Source organism: Fringilla coelebs (genome assembly GCF_963513975.1).
Source record: "Fringilla coelebs genome assembly, chromosome: 14".
Classification (NCBI taxonomy): Eukaryota; Metazoa; Chordata; class Aves; order Passeriformes; family Fringillidae; genus Fringilla; species Fringilla coelebs.
The window spans coordinates 3,941,676-3,964,219 of record NC_140040.1 but is presented as its reverse complement, the minus strand read 5'-3'; the positions used below and the strand labels follow the sequence as shown (position 1 = coordinate 3,964,219).

The 22,544-nt window shown below is 39.8% G+C and overlaps 1 protein-coding gene across 2 annotated transcripts in view; it reads left to right on the top strand.

The window, feature by feature from the left end:
• CDH13 (cadherin 13) overlaps positions 1-22,544 on the top strand; it is a gene marked incomplete at its 3' end in the record, with an annotated part of 437,223 nt that overhangs the window by 133,295 nt on the left and 281,384 nt on the right. For both annotated transcript variants that reach the window (XM_084215472.1, XM_084215471.1), the window contains exon 3: positions 20,977-21,185. In XM_084215472.1, the coding sequence (XP_084071598.1) occupies positions 20,977-21,185 (209 nt within the window). The remainder of the gene's footprint in view (positions 1-20,976; positions 21,186-22,544) is intronic.

The window sequence follows — 22,544 nt, the reverse complement described above, 5'->3', positions numbered from 1 at the left end:
TTTTGGGATTCCCTTGGATGTTCCAGTTCAAATGACTCTCCCTGTGACACTGCAGAGAGGGGCTCAATTTAGGAAGAGCCCACCAGGCCCCATTGAGCCAAAGGTGAAACTGCAAAGCCAAATATGACAAACCCTGATTTTGAGTTCCCCCAGTTTATTGCCAAAGATTTCAGTATCACATCAAGCACTGAAATGAACGATGCCCCTCATTTTTTAGAGAACCCAGCAGCTGTACAATTTAGTGACTAAATTTGTTAACAACCAGAAGAATGTACCTATACATCAACATTAGCAAAATGACCATTTGTTTTCTTTACCTGTCAGCCTAAGTTGTATTACAGAGTTGGCTTTTACAACGCTGTTGTCTCTATCATGGATGTCAGATTTAAAGGCTAAGGAGCTGCTTTGTCTTGTAACATTCAGTTTTGTTGCTTTTTCTACACTCATCAATACTTATTCTTTCTATTTTACCCTGTTGTAGCCTTGCAGTGCTCTGAGGGGCCATTACACAAACTGAACCTGCTCTTGAAAAAAAATCTGTGCCCAATAGAAATTTTCATTTTTTTTAAAAAAACCAATGAAACAGACAAAACCAAAAAAAAAAAAAAACAACCCCAAAGCAAATTACTTCCTTTTAGATCTGGACAAGAATTCAAATTCAAAGCTGTGAAACAAGAAAGGAAAAATGTTGAAGTAGAAGCATTACTGTAAAGACAGCAAAGCATCCTAATGACAAAACACTTGGTTTACAAATTTACCAGACTCTGAACAGCAAGTCTATGAAATAAGTTTCTAAAATAGTAAGTTTACTAAAGCTCAATTTAGAGCTCCTAAGAGCTTTTTGACATGAATTGGAGGAAAGAGGAGAGTGAAATGAATGCGAGCAATCAAAAAAAAAAGGAAAACTAAGCATTCTTTTATTCTGAATTTTAAAATTAAACATAATATGCTTCTGTGAAATTTTTGTATTCTGAAAATAAAAGAAAATAAGAGTCTTTAGGTTTTTTTCCCCAATTGTAATATAGGACCTTAGATAAGGCAGGTAAGGAAGCATTGCTTTAACAGTGTTAGAGAAACATGAAGATTTCATTTACCCTGTTAAACCTGAGACCTAAACTTATTGATGCAGAAAAATCAATTCATTTAGTGAAAAAAAGTATTATTTACTACTAGCTAGATTCTTTATTTCTGATGGAAACAATCTGTTTTCCCCAATAAGTGTCAGGAGCTGTCAGTGTATTTGGAACAGAGTTTATTCAAGGCCTGAAATGAACAGAGCTCTCAAATGAGAGAATTGAGAGGTGGGAGAAAAACAAATAATTTTAATGCCATTCAGAAGGGGCCCTGACTAATCAGATTGTTGTTCATGGCTTCCTGCTGTTTAGAGGACAGAATAGCATAATTTAGAGAAATATTTGCACTACAATGCTTGCAAATTTGGGGAAATGGAATTTGGATTAAGCCAGGATTATTTTTGATCTTATCCCTCTCTGCTTCTTTTTTTTTTTTTTCTCTTTTTTTTGGTGAATCTGAGCAGTGCTGATGTACGTGCATAAAGAAAATGGCTTATTTTCTTTGAAGTGTCAATAACATTGTCAAGCATTTATCTAAGTAAACACACAGCAGAATGATTAAGTCAGGGTGAAGCTGAATGCATGAGACACAAATTAATTTTAGCATTGTTTATAATCTGTACACTACACAAAATCAGGAGTGCTTAGCACGAGGGGAAAAGTACTGAGCTCTGTAAGAAATGTCAAAATGAGAGATGGGAAATGAGTTGTTACCTAAGGAGTTTTGGAAAGAACCCCTGGTTTGGATTGGTGAAATCATTACCAAATGCATTTCTTAGTACCAGGATAATGGGGGATGGAAATCCCACTGCTGATGAATCCCAGTGTGGCAAGGGGGAAAAAAACCCTCTTACAATATCAACTCATAAAAGATATTATTAAAAATAATTTTCAGTTTTATTGAATAACTTACTGAGGTTATAGTAAACTTTAGCACACGTGGTATGTTAAAGATCTGAGTTGTGTTTGTACACAGCATGGGTACTGGTATTTTGATATTGCTCATTATTAAAAAAGAAAATCTCTCCATAAAATGTAATGTAGAGATCCAGTTTCAGTTTTATGTTTACACCATTTCTTTAAAAACACACAGAAAAAAACAATTTACAAAAATAGAGGAGAAAAGTTAAATCACTTCTTCAAGGAGGCATCATCCTATATTTATAGTTTGGTAAACATAACATTAATCAGCTGGAAAATGTTCAGCAAAATATAAAACCATTCTGGGCTCTAGCTCAGAGAAATATATGTAGAAATATATATCTAGCTTCTCTACTTCAAAAGGGAGTGCATAGCTGCAGAACCTGCAGGAAAATCAATTTTCTGCGGCATAAGTGGCTCGCACAAAATTTTGCAGTGCCCCATCTAGATTATTTTTTTAATTTAACTGATTTACTTCTCTTCCTCTAACAAATATCCAGGCTGCAAAAGCATTCAGGTTACTCCTCCAATACTGTTGAAATGGTATTGAAACACTTGTTGGGAAATACAGAGTAAAATCTTGATGCCATTGAAAGAAATCACAGGAGATGCACGTTTCTTCCTTCAGAGGTCTTGGCTCAAGAGTGCTTTCCACCAAAAACTGGGAGCAGAACTTGAGATTCTTCACTTTGGTGGTGGTCCCAGTGAGACAGCTCACTGGGTAATTCCTGACTTTGTACAGAGAGGGGGCCAATTTCCAAATTTGCTGCTCTTTGTACCAAAATGGGATAATCAGCTGAAATCTCCATTGGAGGCAACACACAGAACATTCTTTGTGTTTGTTCTGCTGAGAGCAGTGACAAAGTGTGTCCCCAATAGAATTTTTGTGATTTTTTAAGAACTATCCCTAGAGAATAAGCATGCTACATTCCCTCTTTGATGTGCTGCCCAGGGACTTCAAAGAAAAACGTATAAAAAATACATCCTCTTAAAAATTGCTTTGTTTCCAAATCCCAGCTACAATTATTAATGTAATGTAGGTTGACTTTTTAGATTACATTTGATTTAATTTTAGATTATGATATTATTTCTTTGACTGCATTTGGTCTGTAGTGATATAAAGGTGCATTTCTTAGGTAAACTTCACTCCTGAAATGAGCAGGCTGAGTGTTGTACATAATCTATCCTCATTTCACACGATGAGACTTTCAAATTCGGATCTTTTCGACTCAGTGCCTCCTCCATCACTGCTGGAGCTTAGTGTTTTGAGGAGAGAGGGATGTATTACAGTAACTGATGGGGCTTTACTGGCTTGCAAACACTCTTCAACCCTGTGAAGCAAGATCAGGCTCTCTCATGTAAAATGCATTGCTGCTAACACTGTGAGATTCAATTATAACCGTCCCCTTCCAAGGTTTATCTTCTGAAAAGTGATGGGAAGAAGTAAATTGTTGAAAGTTTGACAGGATGGTGAGTTACCACTTTGAAACTTGGAGTATTTTCTGTCACTCTGTTTGTTCTGCTTGTCCCTCCTGATCTGTGTGTAACCTCAGGCCATTTGTCTGTTGTCAGGAGAGGCACTGGGTACAAAGCCAAGTTTTAATAGCAAAGTTGCACATTCAGATCCCCAGCACAGGTAGCTTTGCAGATTCTGAGATGAAAATGGATGTTCTGCAGTAATGCTAACACTGAGGTGAATCACTTTGCACATTGGCTTTGAAACTGAAGAATGAGAGTCCCTCAGCCTCATCGACCCCTAGGGGAGCTCTGGTTATGTTTTGATACTGAACTCTCTCAGTGTCCCTGTTTCTCACCTCTTATTTTTTGGCAGAGGTTGGTAGGGGCAGCGTGAGGCCCTCTGTGCACATCCATGAGTTCAGGTGCTGGGGAAGGTGGGGACTCCTGGCTGGAGCTGGCCTGTTGGGGTGCCAGGAGGTTTTAGCTGTAGTGATCAACAGCTCCCTGGCAGAGTTCTCCCTCCTGGGTGGAAGGAATCAACCAAGGAGCCAAGGTGTGCCCCTCCTGCTTGGAAGGACTGCTCCTTGCTGTTCCCATCCCTTTCCTTTGGGCCCTTGGGGTGAGATCTCTTGTACTCCTCCCTTGAGTGCTGGCCACACACTTTATGGATGGCTTGAGCAGCAACCAGCTGGGATTGTCAGCAAGAGCCCTCCTGACTCAGGCGCCTTTATAAACAGCAGAAAACACAGAGGCAGTTAATGTCAAAAACCTCCTCTGTCGGTCTTATGTATTTTGGTAATGGCTTTGGCACTGAAAATGACTGAAATAATGCCACTGAAATGTCCATTGAAGCAAGATATAGCTGTGTCTACACTAGAGCTTTTGTCAGTATGGAAATGTCAGAAAACATTATATTCAGAGCACAAATTGCAAGTATAGAACTGACAAAGTAAATTTTGAACAGTGTACTCAAGTGTAATGCTTGAAACATATTCCAAATTGGCAAGTTGCAACCAATCATGGAGCAGAACCAGTGCTCCAAAAACCTGACAGAGCCAATGTTGAAATCAGAATAATTGCAACTCCATTTTCACAGTAATTTAAATGGCAGAAGCATTGGCAGAAATTCATGAATAATTTACATATAAGAATTTAGCAATCTGTGGTGAATAGAAAAATAAATGGCAAATCCAATAAATAAATGATTGTTGTGAATTATTTGCTCTGCTCTGATGTTTGCTAAGAAGTGCCTTTTTTTTGAGCTTTCATAAAGTGCTGGATTTAAACTCCTGCTTCTCAGGTAAATGCAGTTTTAAAGCAATAGAAGAAAAGTACATATCTACCAGGGGAAAAAATAACAAACCACAAGCAAAACAATAGGAATGTGCAACAGAGGTTGTTTTATGAAGGATATGTATAAAAAGGACTTATTTGCCATGCACCAGCTGCAATTGCAAAATCTGTAGCCTTAATGAGAAATGTTAGCTGATATATGTAATGATGAGTTATACACTGCAACTGTTTTTAATTAACTATGTATAAAGTTTTAAGATTTATAGAGGAGGTAAAATCTGAAAAGAGAAACTCCTAATTCCCTTCTGTGCCTGTGGGAATGTGATATTATTTTAATAAACAGGAAATTAATTTACACAGCACCAGTATTTGTTTCCACATAGAATGGATATTGAATCTGTGTAAAAAAAAAGTTACAATAGGTAGTTAAAATAGAAAAATTGTTTATCTGGTTTGCTTTGACTTTGCTTGAACAAGATAAAGAACACTAAGTATTTTTACTAGTTGAAAGGTGATGGTTTTTTAATAAGCTATGATTATTTTGTAGATCTATTAATTTTTTTTTCCATAATGAAATTCTGTTTCTGACGTAAATCTTGAGCAGTGTTCCACGTCAGTTTATTGGAATAATGCCTCATAATTCACCTCGTGCAAGTGTGAGAATAATTGCTTTTTTGCCCAGACATTTGTTTAAATTTGGAAATTTGTGGAACATTTTTTGGTATTTTTCCTCCCTTGCTTAAATTAAAAATATTTTTTTGAAATCTCATAATATTGAGACTTATTTTTGTTTGACCTAGAATAAAAAGTCATGCTTGGAATAACTGGTGAAGACAGAATTAAATAAATCCCAAGTGATCCTTTTACCAAAGACTAATGCTGGGGTTCTCTTTCTCCACCAGCTCAGAAATTGGGACGCTCACTTTGGGTACAGCTTTTTCTGTCACATAGAATCAAACCCTCTCACCAGTAATGAACTCTCCTGCTGTCCTGTGGCCTAAGAATTACAGAACTTGCTCAAATGACCAGTAAAACTTCCCTCTGGAATATCTTCATTTCCTTTCCATTTGTCTCTTATCCATAATCTTGTAACTGTTTGCAGAATCCAATTTTTGGTCCTTGATTTTTTTTCCTGCTGGCGTTATTCCATGTTGTGTCACTTGTGTTACCTGGGAAGAACTGGTGTGTGCCTGTTAAGAGGCTGGTCCATGTTTTTAAGCACTGCCTATCTAGGAATGGGAATAGAGATCTGGTACTTGAATCTTTGGTGGATTTTTTTTCCCATTCCTAATAACAATAAAATGCACAAAAATGTATTTCAAAATATCATTGTCCACATTCAGCATGTGCATGCTTGTATTGGTACTTTAAACATTCTTATTTAATCCTAACTATCAATTTGTTCATCCCTGTCTAACATTTTCAACACTTTATACAGGTGCTTGCCCTTGAGATGAACTTCCTCAGAGAGTTTCCGTGGCTGTCCCTGGTCCCTGTAGGTCACAGGATGCATTTTGAACAAATGAATTTTTCAATACTTGTAACCAAACCCCATTTCAGTAGAAATAAAAGCCTGATGGCTTCTGTAGATGGAGACAATAAAATTAATTTAACATGCTTGGCCTAAGAAAAGCTTTTCTGTGCCTGAGAGTGGCAGGTTTTGTGACACTGTCTATTGTCAATTGGTGCTCTCAGGTGGTATTTAACTTTCTATTTATTTTGTGTGTGCTGATTGACTATTCTGGCACTTCCAGGTTTCTTCCCAGTCAAGTCTTGATGCTTGTGTCCAAATGCTGTTTTTCTGGAATATATGCACCTCAGTGCCCTGCAGAGCTATGGGCAGTGGTGCTCTCTGCACTGGAGAGCCATCCTGAGCTCTGGAACAATTCCTTCACAAGAATTGTTTAAAACATTGGAACAGACTGCTCAGGGGAGTGGTGGAGTCATCATTCCTGGAAAAAACCCGTGGATGTGTCACCTGAGGACATGGCTTAATGATGAACGTGGTGGTGGTACTGGGCTGGAAGTTAGACTTGATCTCCAAGGTCATTTCCAACCTTAGCTATTCCATGGTTCTGTGGGAGTCCCTGCTGTGTGACCTCAAATGAGCAATTTATCTGGAGCTCTCAACACGTTAACAGAGATAAAAGTTGGTTTCTTTTCTGTGGCTATGAAGGAGGGTGTTCTAGACACTTCAAAAGGAAAGGAGGGAGAAATGTGGAGTCTCTTCCTGGAACAATAATTGAATGCAGTAGTAAAATAATGTTTACTCCTTTGGTGGTTTGGAAAGCTGGAGGAGGAATGAATAATTGGGAAACAAGTCTGGAAAGGCAGCTAAGTTGAGCAGCACAACTCATTGTCAGTTCCTGTATGGGAATGTTGTAGGGAAAGGTTGTGTCAGCAGGAGAGGGGGTGGGAGGCAGGCATGGGATTCACAGTGAGAGAAACACTTCCCCAAGAGCTGAGCACGTTCCTCATGCTTGTTTGGGATGTGAGATGCTCCTGGGTGTGAGTCAGGAGGAAGAGCCCAGAGACTGAGTGTACAAAGTAGGGAGGATTGGTCTGCAAAGGCAGGAGCAGATGTGGGGGCATGTAAAGAGCCCATATTTTATTTCCTGATTGCTTGCTACGGTTGGCCAGGTAATCTATTTGCACTAAGCCAGGGCTGCTGGTCTCCATCTCCTCCTGCTAGGAAATGTTCTCATCTATTGGAGCTGGGATTTGTCTGAGATAACTGCTCCATGTCTAGGAAATGGATAGATGGACTGTGTTGTCTTTGCCAGTTCAGGATCCATTTCTCTGTCTCTAATTTACTCTTCTGTGAAAGCTTCCCTGGGGTCAAATATTCCCAATCCAGATTTGTCTCTGGCAGAACTTCAAAGCATTAATGGACATCTTTCAGGGTTGTAATGAAATCTGGTTTTGTTCAGCTTTGGAAGGAAATTTTAATGAAGAGTTTTGAGAACTAAAAGGACTTGGAGGTGATGATCAGGAATTGCTTTCCAAAAATAATATGAGATGAACAGAGTGAAATGAAGTATGGTGGCAACGCTGCACCTCTATCACTGTACAGTGCAGTACAATAGCAGCCATTGCCTGTGCAATAATGAGTCTCATCAGTTTCCAGACAGTAGGCTTTGTAATAACAGAGTATTTATGTAAAACACTGAGGGGAAATAGGGTGGAGGGAGGGAATGAAAGTTGTCTGTCAGGATGAATACACAAAGCATTTGATACTTCAAAACTAATTTTATTTTTAGTTAATATTCATTGATGCAAGTTCTAGTCTATTATTAAGTGAATCTGGTGAATAATTACATCCATCACTTTGAAATGTTTAAGACAAGTGTGGAGTCATAAAACCAGTCTTTTGTATTGGAATCATCCCCAAAATTGCGTTGTGGGAACCATGTTGACACTACAGTTTGATCATGTTCTGAGTCTGAGGATCTCAGCATGTTCCCAGAATTGCTCCTGTACATTGTATTTACAGGCATTAACCAGCCAGTCTCGATTTCTTGGGAGCCATGAGAAAGTGTAGGGCATCTCTGTATTCTCATTTTCTTGGCTCCTGTCAGTGTTTGAGTGTGACCCATCTGTGTATGAGTGAATGGCAACTGTTTATTCCAGAATAAAGCATGTGCTGAAATGCAAACAAGCAGCCTACAGAAGCACTGAACTAAGTTTAATTAGCTGTAGAGTTCATTTCAACTTCAAACTCCCAAGTTAACTTGCTAGGCAGCAGAGTTTATAATGCATTTCTTGCTACTTGCCTGCTAGACAGGAGAGCTGATGATATTATATTTGTTGCTAGGTGATGAATTCTGATAACCTTTCTGTTCCTACATTTATAAATGTCTCATGCATTCTCTGCTATAGCATAATTACTTATTTATGCCTCAGTTCCTGGGTGGAACTACTACAAAGTTGCTAAGCAGCCATGTGTATAAATATATAACATTGTGTCACTTGAAAACTTTTGGCAACTCACATTTACCAGATGAATTCCCCGTTTGTCACGATTGTAGCCATTAACAAAGTGCAACACAAATGAGGGATATCAGTGTACACAAGGACAGAGCTTTATTTGTCACAAGAGACTAATGCTCTGGGAGGGGATGTGAGCTGGAAAAATGCACAAATTTAGTGGTTTGGGGTTTTTTGCATTCTTTTCTTTTTTTAATGGCTTTATAACCAGAAGCAAAGTAAAGATTGACTGATTATTATCTCACCTCTTTAAACTTCATAAGCATTATAATCATTATAGTTATTCTAATGTGAAGGAAAAGAGGCACTTATTCAAACAGATGTGCTGAGGTTTCCGCATTCTAATGCTACAAAGTGAGGTGAGAGAGTAGGAAATCTGTATGAGTGATTCTCAGTGCAACCATCAGAGCATTTGTCATTAGTGGGACCTATACAAAGCCTAAGGAGAAATGAGGGAAAATGATAAATCAAGTTCTTTATTTCCTTTATTTGACTTTGATACAAGTTTAGTTCAGTTGACAACTATGATGGCAACTGGAATTCACGTAACTTTAGGGATAACTAATTTATTAAATCTAAGTATCTGGTAATAAAATTCTCAGATGGCTCTGCACTGCATTCTTTTGTTGACTGTGGAGTTTAATACAAAGCACAATTTTATTCACTGGTCACAGCTTTCTGTGGAAACTGTCAGTTATGGGCCTGATCCATGTTCCAAAAAGGCTTGGAATCAAGCACTGCCTTGATCCCAGTCTCAGCTGGTGGTTCCAGTGGTGCAAACTCCAGGTTGGCAGCGTTACCTACATGGTGCCAGATGAAGGTGGGACATTCACCAGCCAGTAGCTAATAATCCAAAGAAGCAGAGCTTATATCTGAAATACAGATTGTGTGGAGCAATTGACACAAGTTTTCATTGTTATTTGTTTCATGTGCAGTACTTGTTTAAACGTGGAGCAATTCCACCCATTTCAGCAGCAAACACGAATAACAACATAACCAGGATCATCAAATAATCACTATTGAGCTGTTTGTGTTTTCTCTTTCTTTTTTTTTCCCCCATTGTTCCTTAGTTATTAAAAGAGGCACAAACTTCAGTAGCCTGATGTTCTTCCCTTGGTTTATCTGTGTAAACAAATTTAAGGTTATTTTTAAATGATCCTGACTGACAGAATATACTTTCCCTCAGGTCACTTCTTTTGTGGAAGATACCAAAGCCTGTCTTTCTTTAAAGTATAAAAGCCTGTGTTTGATGTGAATAGAAACTGTTCAGGGAATGACTGTGCAGAGCAAGATTACATGGTGCAATTTTAATTACATTGTTCTCAGCAGTGCAACTTGTCTAATCTTAGTGTGAGAGTCAAAATTCAAACCAAGGTTATTTGGTTCTGTAACAGTTAGTCAAGCACTGATATTGTTTGAAAGAGATGACAATAAGTTTAAAAAGTTTAAAATCCAGCACAGTTCTGAGAAGTGGCTTCCCTCATTGTTCTCAGAAATTTTGTATTTTAGCAGGTTGATTTTTGCGTGGCTTATAGAATTATCTGTGTGTTGGAATTGGACGGTTACCTGAATAAAACAAAATATTAACTACCAGCTCAGTTTGCAGTTTAGATTCTGAAGGCCTTTTGAAAAGTTATTAGTAAACTGTGTCCAAGGGCTTGATTTCGTTAACCTGATTTTTAGAGGGCTGAAAAGGGGTGCAAGTCAGTTATTTGCACATTTATCAGATCAGACTGGAGAAATCAAATTTCTACATGAGAGTTTGAGGGAACTCTCTTGAGAGAACTTGGTAAAACCACTAAGAGGAATTGTTATTCCTCTGCCAGGTTCATTGATGGAGAAGATGAGAAACTGAAACATTTCCCATGGAACTGGGAGGGTCTTTGTTTCACTTTTTCACTGGGAAAGCTGAACAATCTACAGAATAAATGGTTTGAGCCGATTTTCAGGCATGGCATTACTCATTCAGCAGCTGGGAAAATAGGCCAGCAACCTACAGTATCCATTTTGAAAGGAAAATATTGCACAGTGGGTTTATTACTCACTCTCATTTCCTTTTATGTATTGTAAATGATGCGTCATCCTCTATTTCTGAAACAAACTCCTACCCCTGAGTGCTGTTTGGAAAGTATTTCACAGGGCACAAGTTGAAGGCTTTATTCCTGGGGATGTCTTCTAAGGAAACATTATTATAATTTCATAATTATTATCACTCCAGGAGAAAGGCAGCAGTACATAGGTGTCCATAGATGTATTTGGGGTTTTTAACATTTCCTAGCGTGTCCTGACCAGGAGTTTGGGTTCTGTTGGAGTGTTGAGGTGAGGAAGCAGTGAGCTGAGTTACAGATTAGTTGTCATTCTGCACAGAAGGTGAAACCAAGACCCAAGACTGAGGAGGTGGAGGCAATATCGCCTCACAGAGCAACTGTGGGTAATGTGCAAAAAAGCACTTTGTAGTGATGCCTTATTTAATGAAAAGCTCCTGCCCTTTGACTTCTTGTCTCCAAGTTACTGCCACAGCAGGAGAGATATCTCAAGCAATATTTTTTCTCCCATCTCTGATAAAAGCAAGTGTGTAAGGCTGTGAGTAGCTGCCATGGACTTGGTATAGAACAAACGATATTTTTTACAATAGTAATTTCTTTTTCCAGCCTCAAATCACCAGATTATTTGAACTTGCCACTGTAGGAGCAGACAAAGTTTCCATTCCTCCAGTGAGGCTCCATATTTCACTTCTATTGTTTTTTCACCTTTCTTACTAATGGCCCAACCTCAGGCAAATGAAATGTGTGTGTAACTCGTTGAATCTTCTGTTCATCCAAGAGAATATTGTAATTTTTCTTAGATTAATTTAGCACTCATAGAAAAATAGTTGAGTGCTGACAGAACCTCGTGCCTTTTAAAACTAAAAACAAAATTGAAAGTTTTGACAGATCACATTGTGAAGTGACAAATCACTGTAATTATAACAAACTGACCTTGAAGATAAACAGTCTTAATTGTCAACTTGAGGGAAAATATCCCCATGACCTTTGACTAATTGTCTAGTTAATGAAAAACCTTTACTAAATGAATTTGTGGCTTTGGAGGCATTTGAAACATATACTGGTGTAAATAAGGTACTTTCTAGGCTGGTTTTACTATAGGTGTTTCTTTCCTGTGAGTGATTGCTTGTTGTTACTTTTTGACATCCTGCTGGCAGCCTTTTTTTATACAGTTAAAACTCCTGGGACACCATTCTTGTTGTTTTTGTTTTTTCCTGAATTCAATCTCCACTGATCAATTTTCAATAAATTAAATCTATCAAGAAATTTGAGCTCGTTAGCACTTAGGATGACTGCACAAAGATCAGATGTGTGCCTGTGCAGAAGACATGGAAATTCATGGTCAGTAGCACACTGCCTCTCCAAGCTTTATTCAGGCAGCATTCAAAGGAAATAATCCATTCTATCCCACTGGGAATTCTTGTACAAACTCAAACTTCTGTCCCTTCTCCCTCCTCTATAGACATGATTATTTTCATATTGACAAACTTCTCACAGCAACCTGCAGAGCCACCAACATATTGAATGCATCTGAATGTCTTTGATTCTGTCTGCTCGTGTCTCAGGCCCAGCCAGTGAAGGAATCTAAAGTTAATTTCATCTTAAGTTCTCCTGGGGATCTTAGCACAATGTTGTGTAAATCTGCTAAAACGGAAAATTATTGATCATTTGCATTGCAATGGGAAACCCTTTCACGGACACCAACAAAGTTTAAAAGTATCTTTTCTACATATCACTGCTGGCTCTGGGGTTATTTGGGCTGCTCAGAATCGATGCAGCATTAACAGGGAAATGTCACTTTCCTCCCCAGATGTGACAGCTCCTTTGAGACTGGAGCTCCACAAATGTGGTGTCAGTTTGTGTCCCCTGCATTTACAGAGAGAAAACAGCTCTGGTTAAACTGAACTCTGTGTTGTGCTCAGAAGATCAATGACTGTGATATAACTTCTGAAGGTTTTATTTTTTTTTTCTTCAGACACACTCCCTGACATAATATTTTTGTTGAAACAGTTATTTTTCTCTAGGGTTTAGAGCAGCAGCTACAGTATTTTTGTGCCTTATAATGCAGCCACTGACCCAGGAGATCAGTCAATAACACCTCTGTGTTGTAATGAATAAGTCAAGATAACTTCCAACTGAGAACAACTCATTACAGCTCCTTCCACCTGATTAAATTTTTGCCCTAAATAAGACAATGGGCAGCAAAATGATGTGTGAAGATATCATGTAATGTGAGCTGATGAAGTCTGTTGGAGGAGGAGGGAATGCCTTCAGTTTTGATTGTAGTGGTTGTGTTTTCCTGTAATTTCAAGCAGTCACAGACAGCTGATGGGGCCCTGTTGGCAGAATAAATTTGTTGAAGAGCACGAGATGCTGAGGAATCTTCCTTTCTAGGAGAAAGGAAAGAGAGCATGGTGGGAAAAGAAAAGACCTGGCTGTGACACGGAAAAAGTCAGGAATCCTTGAGTTTGGTGCTGATGGAGCTGTCTTGCTCACTTGTGTTCTGTGCTGGAATCCCAAACAGCAACCCCAGTGCTGCAGGGCAAGGACATTTTGCTCCAGATCTGGGATGATACAATTTGTGAGGCCTCTATTTTTCGAGTAGGGTTGATCTTTTTTAGTTCAGGGTACCAGATGTGATACTCACATCAAGCCAAGTGGTGTTGTGATGTGCCAGGAGCAGAGAGGCAGAGCTCAGTGAGATGTGAAAGATGCCAGAGTCCAGTGTTGGGTAGGGCAGAAGGGGAGGAGAGGGGCAGAGCAGGGCATGGCAGAGCTGGGGTTTTGGTGTGGATGGAGTCCCTGGCTCTGAAATCACACATCAAACCCATCACCCAAGAGGGAGCCTTCAGTCAGGTATCACTTATTGCTCAGGTGATCTGTGCTGCAGAATTTCAGGTTTTTAGCAATTTTCCAGCTCTGCTACAACTGTAGTTAGCAGAGCATATGCAGGAGAGAGGGCAGTGTGGCTCTTTTGTGAGAACATCCCACCTTTCCTTGGCTGCAGCTGGCTCCTGGGTGAAATCCCTTGTCTTCCATCATCTAAGGGAGCTTATCTCCTATCTGTGATACATGCAATGAATTCTGACAGCACAGAGAAAGCTGTGCCTATTAATAGGCACCATTTCTCCAGTGGAAAGGGTGTTCTCCAAAGGGCAGGAATGAACCCCTGTGCCCGGTGGATGAACTGCTGGCCTAATTTTTGTATCATAACAGGGCTCTGCACAATTCTAATCATCACACATAAACCACACAGGGATGTTTGCCAGTTTAGCTAATCAGTTTGTTTTTTCAGACTTGAAAAGTGTGCTCAGGGATGCAGTTTGTTGCTTAGTACTTGTTCTTCCAAAGAAGCCAAATATAAATGTGTATTTGTCTTAAGCAATTCTTGTTATGTTGTGACGAACATTTCGCTGTTGTTCATGTTCCCTCAATTTCTGACTCTCTGGATACTAAATAAGTCATCACTGTAATTTACTTCAGGGGCACATAAAGAAATTATATAAATGCAAGAAAATCATAAACATGCAGTGAAAGATAATAACCCACTGTTGCTTGTTGGATTTGTTAAAAAAAAACAATTCTGTAGCAATTCTACTGCAGAGTGAGAGTGGCATTAAGCTGTATAAAAACCTTGAGAAAGGGTTTTCATAAAATTCATTTTGTTCATTTTGTTAAATGTTCAATAAGTTTTTTTGTGTAAGTATTTCAGTCACGCTAGTAGGTTTCTAATCTGTGAAATCATTATTTCTGCAGCACTTTTTGATAAAAAATAATGATAATATCATAAATTAAGGAGAAACCTGTCTGACTCAACTGTTGACAGTGTCTTGTCTGGACGTTATTCTGCCCTCAAATTTTCATGGGGCAACATTTTTCCTTCTGCAGCTCAGGTATTTTTGCAGAAAACCAGCAGAAACACACAAGCTATGGGCTCACTGCCAGAACTCATGCTCAAGAAGGTGGTTTTGAAGGCATCTGAAAGGCAAGGGAAGAAGCTGTTTCTCCTAGTGGACCTTTTTGTTGGCTTGAAAGGCAGGATTTGTTTTGTTTCCCAGCTCCTGTGCTGGTAGCTGTTGTGGCAACTGCCTCTCTTGTTCTGGGATGGATTCAGGTAGTCCAGATGTGCAGGTTCCAGGTGGGTTTATCCTCCCCACACTGGCAGGATAACTCAGCCCTTGGGGCCTCGTTGCACTCGGTGTTTGTGCAGCTGGACGTGCTGAGAGCCTGTCCCAGAGCTGGGAGCCCTTCCCCTCCCCAGCCCCTCTCCCTTTTCTCGCTCACTGCTCACTGCTAACAAGACCTTCACCAGGTCACAGTGCTTAATGAATTTTCATACACAGCCACAGCACTCAGAAGCATTTCCATTTGCCTCAGCCATCACTTTTCTCCGTGGTTAATGAAGCTCAGCCTCTCTCACTTCCCTGTTTTGAGCGGAGCTGGGGGATCCCTGCTGGGCTGGCAAGTTAAGTTGCCTTTGTGCAGCTGTAATGTGCTTTTCTTGCACCTCCAGACCTCTCACAGATACACCTGACTTGTGGCTTCAATATGTTCTAAAGTTATTTGCTAGAAAGGAGAAGGGAAAAAATGCAGAGGATAATATTGCTTTGAAGTGGTAATTCCCACGGATTTGAGCAAGGCTAGGTTATATTTATAAAAAGCATCCTAATATTTATTGATAGAGCAATTAAGCCTGTATTTTCAATGTGAAATTTCCTCATTCAGGAGTCATTTTGTTGCTTGTTATGATCAGCTAACAGAAAAATATGAATACCTGTACATGGGGATGTACAGAGTTAGTTTTGGTGTGCTTATGGTTAAATATGTGTATTTATTTATTCAGAATACCTCTGTGGAGATTTCACCAGAGAGAAAATTATGGATTCAGTATTTCTGTTCAAAACAAATTAAACTTCTGAGAATTAAACTCAGAAAAAAAATGACTTTGGAAGTGGAGTATATCAAACCAACATATGCTTTTGAATACAAACCTATTTCAGCTTGTGTTCTTTCACTTTAGTTTACAAGAAATGCAACTGCTAACCTTTCAATGTTTTAAAATGGTATCCTTTAAAACATCTGTGGGTCATTATCATAAATATCACAGCGGTGTAGAAACCTCACATTTGTGATATATCATAAGAGGGAAAAATGGAATGCACTGAAAGGAGGAATCCCAGGAACATGAGTTGCCTTGCTGAGATCTATAAATGTTAATTTTCAGTTACAAATTTTCCTATCATTGCACTAATGGACTTGGGATCCTGCACAAGTTTTTCCACCAGGTCTTTTGGTGATAATAAGCTCAAAGTCAGTGATTAAATCCTGGGGATCCATGTAGGTATTGCTAATAATGAATATTGCTCGCTGGAAAGAAATAGTCTGTACAATTCACATGTGAATTTTACAAAAAGGAGTAAAAGTCTAACACAGGAGGCTGAGAAATGAACAGAGGGCGATGAATGACACTCATGTTTTTCACTGGGAGCTGCTTGGCAGTGTTTTCATTTTGCTTGCATGGAGTTTTGGAGCCTGTCTCATAGCATGTGGCATATTAGGCACAATAAAGATGTTCATTTGGCAGCTGGAGCATGACTAGGAGCATCAAAAGAGTCATAGATGCGTCAATAAATGAAGAACTCCACCCTCATATAAATATTAGATCACTGTTTAATTGCCCATTGAATTCTTGTCAGTGAGACATTCACTTGTCATGCCTGGTGCAGCATTACCAGCGTTTCAGTTTGGGGCTAGAGCTGATCTGTTGCTATTATTCATTTTTTGCACTTTTGTAGCACCCTGAGCACCAAACATGAATCATTTTCTTGCAAGTGCTGTACAGACACAAGGTGAACAGGTGGCCTTTGCTCTGAGGAGTTTGGAATCCAGTTAAACTCCTTAAGCTCTAATACAGGGTGAGTGTGCAGGAGAACATGGGAACTTTTGGGGTGTGTGTGTGGCCCCTCTCATCAGGCTGCCACTCGCCCAACCTGTTATAATGCACGTGGGTAGTGGGAAAAATGTCAATTATCCATCTCAGGGCTTTCCTCACACCTCATTTCTGTGACAAATGCATGAACATCACAAACATCATCACACGGACCATATGTTAGCAGGGCTGCCAAGCAGCAAAGTGTTGGATATTCAGAGAGCACCTTTGCAGCTCAGGCTGACGCTTTCCACAGCTGATATCCACAACTTCTGTCTCATTTCTTGTCACACTGGTTGGTACTTGGGGGACAAAAGGAGTAATTAATTAATCACACTTTAGAGTTTTTACACAGGGATTTCTACTCTGGCTGTATGTACAGAGCAAGCGTTTTTCACCAGAGAATAATAACTAAAAATCCTATTTCCCTTGTATTTAATGGGCATTAACAATGTACAGGTTTGGTTAAGAGATAGATGTAATGCCATGAATGGGAAATCTGAGGAAGCTGATGAAGTTGAAACTCCTCTGAGCAGTCCTGAGTGCCTGGCAGGGAAGGTCAGTGTGGTCAGTGCCAGCCCCAGCTCCATGGGCTGTGTAGCTGCTCCTGGAGCTTGCCACGGGCAGTTCAAGTACTGTAAATTTGGGGTATTTACATTGGCTCTTCCCCAGAAGGCACATGAGTTAAGGAAGCAAACATTCCCAGTGAGGATCTTCCTGAGGATGCAATTCAATCTCAGGTGATGTTTCCTGGCCAGCCCAGTCCAGCAGACAGCACCATCCTGATAAGGTCCACATTTGACTAGGGATTTTATCTAAAGCTCCAGTTCCCCTCAACTCCTTCAACAATAGGTTTCAGTTTAATCCCTGTTGGCCCTGAGGCCAAATAATCTTCAGTGTTCTCTATCCCTATGATCACTTCATCTCCTCCCACTTCTAATTTCTCTCCTACATATCAGTACTTCTCAGAGCCTTTTGAATTTCTTTCCTTCTCCTCGCTATTAACCTCACCAAATACTCTCATTTCTGTGGTAGGACTGGGAATTGAAAGCATCAGTGCTTTTGGATGAGATATGGTAAAAAAAACCCCAGTTTCCTACTTTCAAACAACTCTGCCTCAGCCCTTTTTGGAAAAAAGTTGCAGGGTTTCATAAAGCAAGATGAATAGACAGCAAAGTATAAAAGGTTTAAGTGTCAAATTCTTAATTCCAAGGGAATATAGAATAGATTCAAGTGCTTCTCCTGATTCCATGTGCCAAAGCTGCATGTGGCCTTTGAGTTTCCCCAGAGCATGCAGATGGCAGCGATGCAGGGATCCCAGGGTTTGTGAGCGCCGAGCAGAGAGGTGGGAGCAGAGCACCCCCAGGCAGCTCCTCCCTGCTTTAGAAACACAACCCACTTTGTCCTTTACTTGAAAGGCACCTGGAGTGTTTGGCTGGGAGATGCTACAGCTCTGAACCATGAGATTGGATTTTAAGGTATTATTTTATCATAGTTGTCTTTGGCTTTTAATTTTTTTTTAAACTTTTTATTCCTTATATAATTTCTCAGAGGTCAATGCTGAATTTTTCCAATTGTGAGCTATTAATAGTTAATCAGCAGCAGTTTTTGATTATGAAAAGCACATATTTATTCAGAGAATCACAGACTGGCTTGGGTTGGAAGCCATGCAGGATCATGCAGTTCCAAACCAGTGGGAAGAGCTGCCAGCAATACAACAAGTTTCTAAACCTTGTTTCATTGGTTTTTAAAAATTATTTATTTGGGGTTTGTGGTTTTTTAGGGGATTTAAAAATATGAGACTTGTAATTCACAAAGGCTGCAATCTAAGCAGTATCTATACAGTGGTTTGTACAGAGAATTTCAACTCCCCACATTTGTAGTGACAGGAAAATATTGCATTTTTTTGGTTGGTAGCTTTAGGAAATTGAAGTGAGTCTATTAAAACACCTGCTATAAACCCAACATCAACTGCAAAGGGTGGTTTTTCACCAGGGAGGCCTTGCTCAGGGAGCTCCCCTCAAAACCCTGCTGTGGGCACAAGACCCTTCCTGGAAGCAGTTCCCAGCCTGGGAGTGTGGGCACCAGCACACTCTGAGCTCTCTGAAATTGCTTTAAGCTGCTGCTGCTCCCAAATTCAGCGGTTTTCCCTCCTGGTTCTCCTTCAGGACAAGACTTTGCAAGCAGGATGTGCCACCTGACAGCCTGAGATAGGTTTGTCTGGAGAGACTGCAGTGTCTGAGGGAAAAGAGGTTTTGTTTCTTTTTTATTTATAATCCCTCTTGCTTTCAGCATTATTCAGTGCAACACCAAATGAGCTGATGAAATTCTGGTTTTCTGTCCCGCTGTGAATCCAAGGATAGTTCCCTTGCCCTAAAGTGCAGGAAATGGGAGCAGTTTTTAGTTAAAAACATGTAATTGAGCTGAAGCCTTGTGCAGCAGCAGATCCTTCAGCTGCTGGGGGAGTTTCCTGCCAGAGCCCATGGTGTCTGTCAGAGAGTTTGGGCTCTCCTCGGGAAGGGAATTGTCTGCTGTGAATTCACAGGGTCACGGCTTCGTGGGGTGGTCTTAATTTTGTCTTGTTCTCAGCATCCACGCCTGTTTTAATTGGCAATTAAATTCATTTTCCCCAAGTCATTTCTGTTTGGCCAGTGATGGTAATTAGTGAGTGACCTTCCTGTCTTTATTTTTTCCATCTTTCTCCCCAATTCTGCCGAGGTGGGGGAGTGAGAGGGTGGCTGGGTGGGAGGCTGGGAGCAGCCCAAGGCCAACTCTCCACTCTTGCTTTGGTAAATAGTGCCCCACATCTATTCTTGTGCCTTATTCTGTTTGAATGCTTGAGATTTTGGCATTGTTTAAGTGTTAATCTAACCCGTCTCATCAATATTCATCATAAAATGAAGTTGTAAATTCTGGAACCCGCGATGGCTCTTTTTCCCTGTGGTGTTCTGCTTTGGGATTGAATCCAGGGAATGCCCAGAAAGGAAGGATCCCCACGAGGTCCTCTGGCAGCCCTGTCTTCATGTAGTTCTGGCTGGAGAGAAATAGAGAATTTGATGAAGAGGATTTCTGTGTTACTTGCCAGGAGTGTTGAGTGGCCACCCACCATGAGACTATTCCTGTGCTTTAGGACCAGTTAGAGAAATTCCACAGTCAGGAAGGGTTTAGGGATTGGCCACGAGAGACTCTGGGATTGTTTCTCTTCCTCTAAAAAAATGCCCCAGTCCAAGAAGTGTATACAGTGAATTTAAACAATTATGCCAAGTGTTTTCTTTTGTAGTTAAACTCCGTTGTTGTTGATTTTATGTAGCTGGTATCACTGTCTGTAGTTTTTTCTGAAATTGTAATGCAGTTTTTGAAGGTCTTTGGGAAGCGAAATGTAAAATAAAAATAGTGAGAGCATACAGGTAAATGAAAAGTCTGCAGCAGCAGTAACTCTAGGAGAAGCTAGGGAATACAAAACAGGTTGTCTGCAGAAAAACGTTTCACATGCAAATATATTGTTCAAAGATGTCAAAACCTGAAAAGTTCATTTAGCAATTGCACGTTTGTGGTGAAGATTTATTACTGATACAGCTGGTAGTTAAATCACTAATATTTTATCCAAGTCTCAAATCTTTGTGCTTTCGGGACATTTCCTCTTTATGTCAGCTTTCCTAAATATTTTAAACTTTCCATGTAAAGTGAAACAGGATTATTGACAGCTACTGTTCAATCAAAAGTTCTCACAATCCTTAGATACAAAGCAGCTCATGGAGTGTGTGACAATCCTGGCAGCAAGAAATGTTAGAGTTCAGTTTTTCAGTTTTATAAAACTTTTGCAGTAGCCTGGGGCTGAATATTCTGTAAATAACCAGTGCTGAGCCTAAAGATGTACTGGATATCTGAAAGCACTTTGCCACACAAGAGCCTTTGGAGATCCTGGGCTGTGTGAGGAGCACAGCGAGGTCTCGATTGCCCCAGCTCAGTTTGTGGAACTGGGTGTGCATTTGATTGGAGTGATCCCAAAAGGTTCATGTCCAAAGTGTTTTAGTTATCTGCTACCCCGTTAGACTGGTCAAAGCCTCTTCATCTTTCTGAAAGTACATATTCATACATTTCTGTATGAAGAAGAATCAAAAAAATACAGGATTTCTTTGAAAGTTTTTTTCCTTTGAGAGGCATTTATTTCCAAATCTGCAGACAAGCTAATAACATAAAGATATCTGAAGCTTGTGTTCCAACGTGGATACTTACAATGTGTTTTTTCCTTTTTTCTTTTCACCCCCAGTGAAATTTGATGACTGCCAGGGGAACAACAAATTGAACTTTGAAGTTTCTAACCCAGACTTTAGAGTGGAACTCGATGGGAATTTGGTTGCACTCAAGAATGTATCAGAAGTTGGCAGAGCCTTATTTGTCCACGCGCGGTCGGAGCACGCCGAGGATATGGCAGAAATCTTTATACTTGAAGCAAATGAAAAACGTGGTGCATTAAAGGTAAGAGAAACACCAAAGATTAAAAAAAAAGAGCCAAGGAGATGCTGCTGCTAAATATTTACATGTGTCACCTAGGATTGTAGGCAATTTTAATCTGTTAGCAGAGATCAAAATCAGTCTTCAATGCAGATATTGCTGTAACATTTTAGCTCTTGGTTTAATTTGTGATGCAGATTTCCTGGGTTGTGGAAGATGTATTGCATCTTCAGGTGTGGATGCTAAACACTCATAAAGACTTTATTCAAATGAAAGAGCCCAAGTATGAAAATTGACTGCTTCTTCCAATATGTGTTATGCCAGGTAATCACAGTTTGGCCACAACTAAAAATGGAAAATCATAGTTTAAATGTATAAGCCTAAGTGTGTGGGAATGAATTCTGTGTAATTTAAATTTTCATATTGGTCTGCTTATCTGACATTGTTAAGTGGTAAACTGCTGAAACATCTGCACACAGTGACACCTATTTAGACTCTCTATACTCTGGTGATTTTTGTTCTGTCCACTGAATGTTTTGTCCTTTCTTTCCCCCTCCTGAATTTTAGTGTAAAACAAACCTCATCCGTAGGGGGATAAAGCACTTCAGAAATTGAATTGAATTATTATAAATTGAATTATTATAAATTGAATTATTTACTTCACACCCCGGCAAGTAACAAAAGGACATGTGAGATAGCTTTACTTCTGTGTCCTGGCATTTAGGAGAGAGGCAGGCAAGGCAGTGCCTCGCTAGGCAATTAAGCCTGGTGCCTTTCCAGACCTATAATTTCACAGAAGTATAAAAAAACTTTGATAAAAATGACTGATCTGCTGTCTTGATTTGGTATTTAGACATTCAATTGCCAGCATTCTCCTTATATTCCCAACAATATATTAGTATAACTTAAGTCTTCCATTATAAAAACAAATTATCTTGAGGGGAAAGGTTGAACAACCTTCTGAAAGTCCGTGGCTGAGGAAAGGTTTTGCTCTGCACTTTAAGCAGCACACCATGTGAATATGGATTGCCAGCAGGAGAGAAAGAACCAGAATGTGTAACTGCAGAAAGCTGATCAGAACACTGAAATGGAATTTAATTTTATTTAAATATGCCGTTTCTTCACAAAATTAAATTTTAACACAGTCATACTTGAGGGAGTCTCTTACGTGCAGGAGCTGTGAGTTTAGGACCACAGACTGCCAAATTCAGAGTAGGAAAGCTTCACTTGAGGAGCAAGCAGGGCACTTGGCTGTCCTGTGCCTCAGACTGGCAAGCCTTGCTCCTTCTGGTGCATTCACAAGAATGTTCAAATGGTTTTATCTTGAAACCTTAGGAGCAGTTTCAAAATGGGGATGATCATTCTCTGGTTAGGAGTTACTAA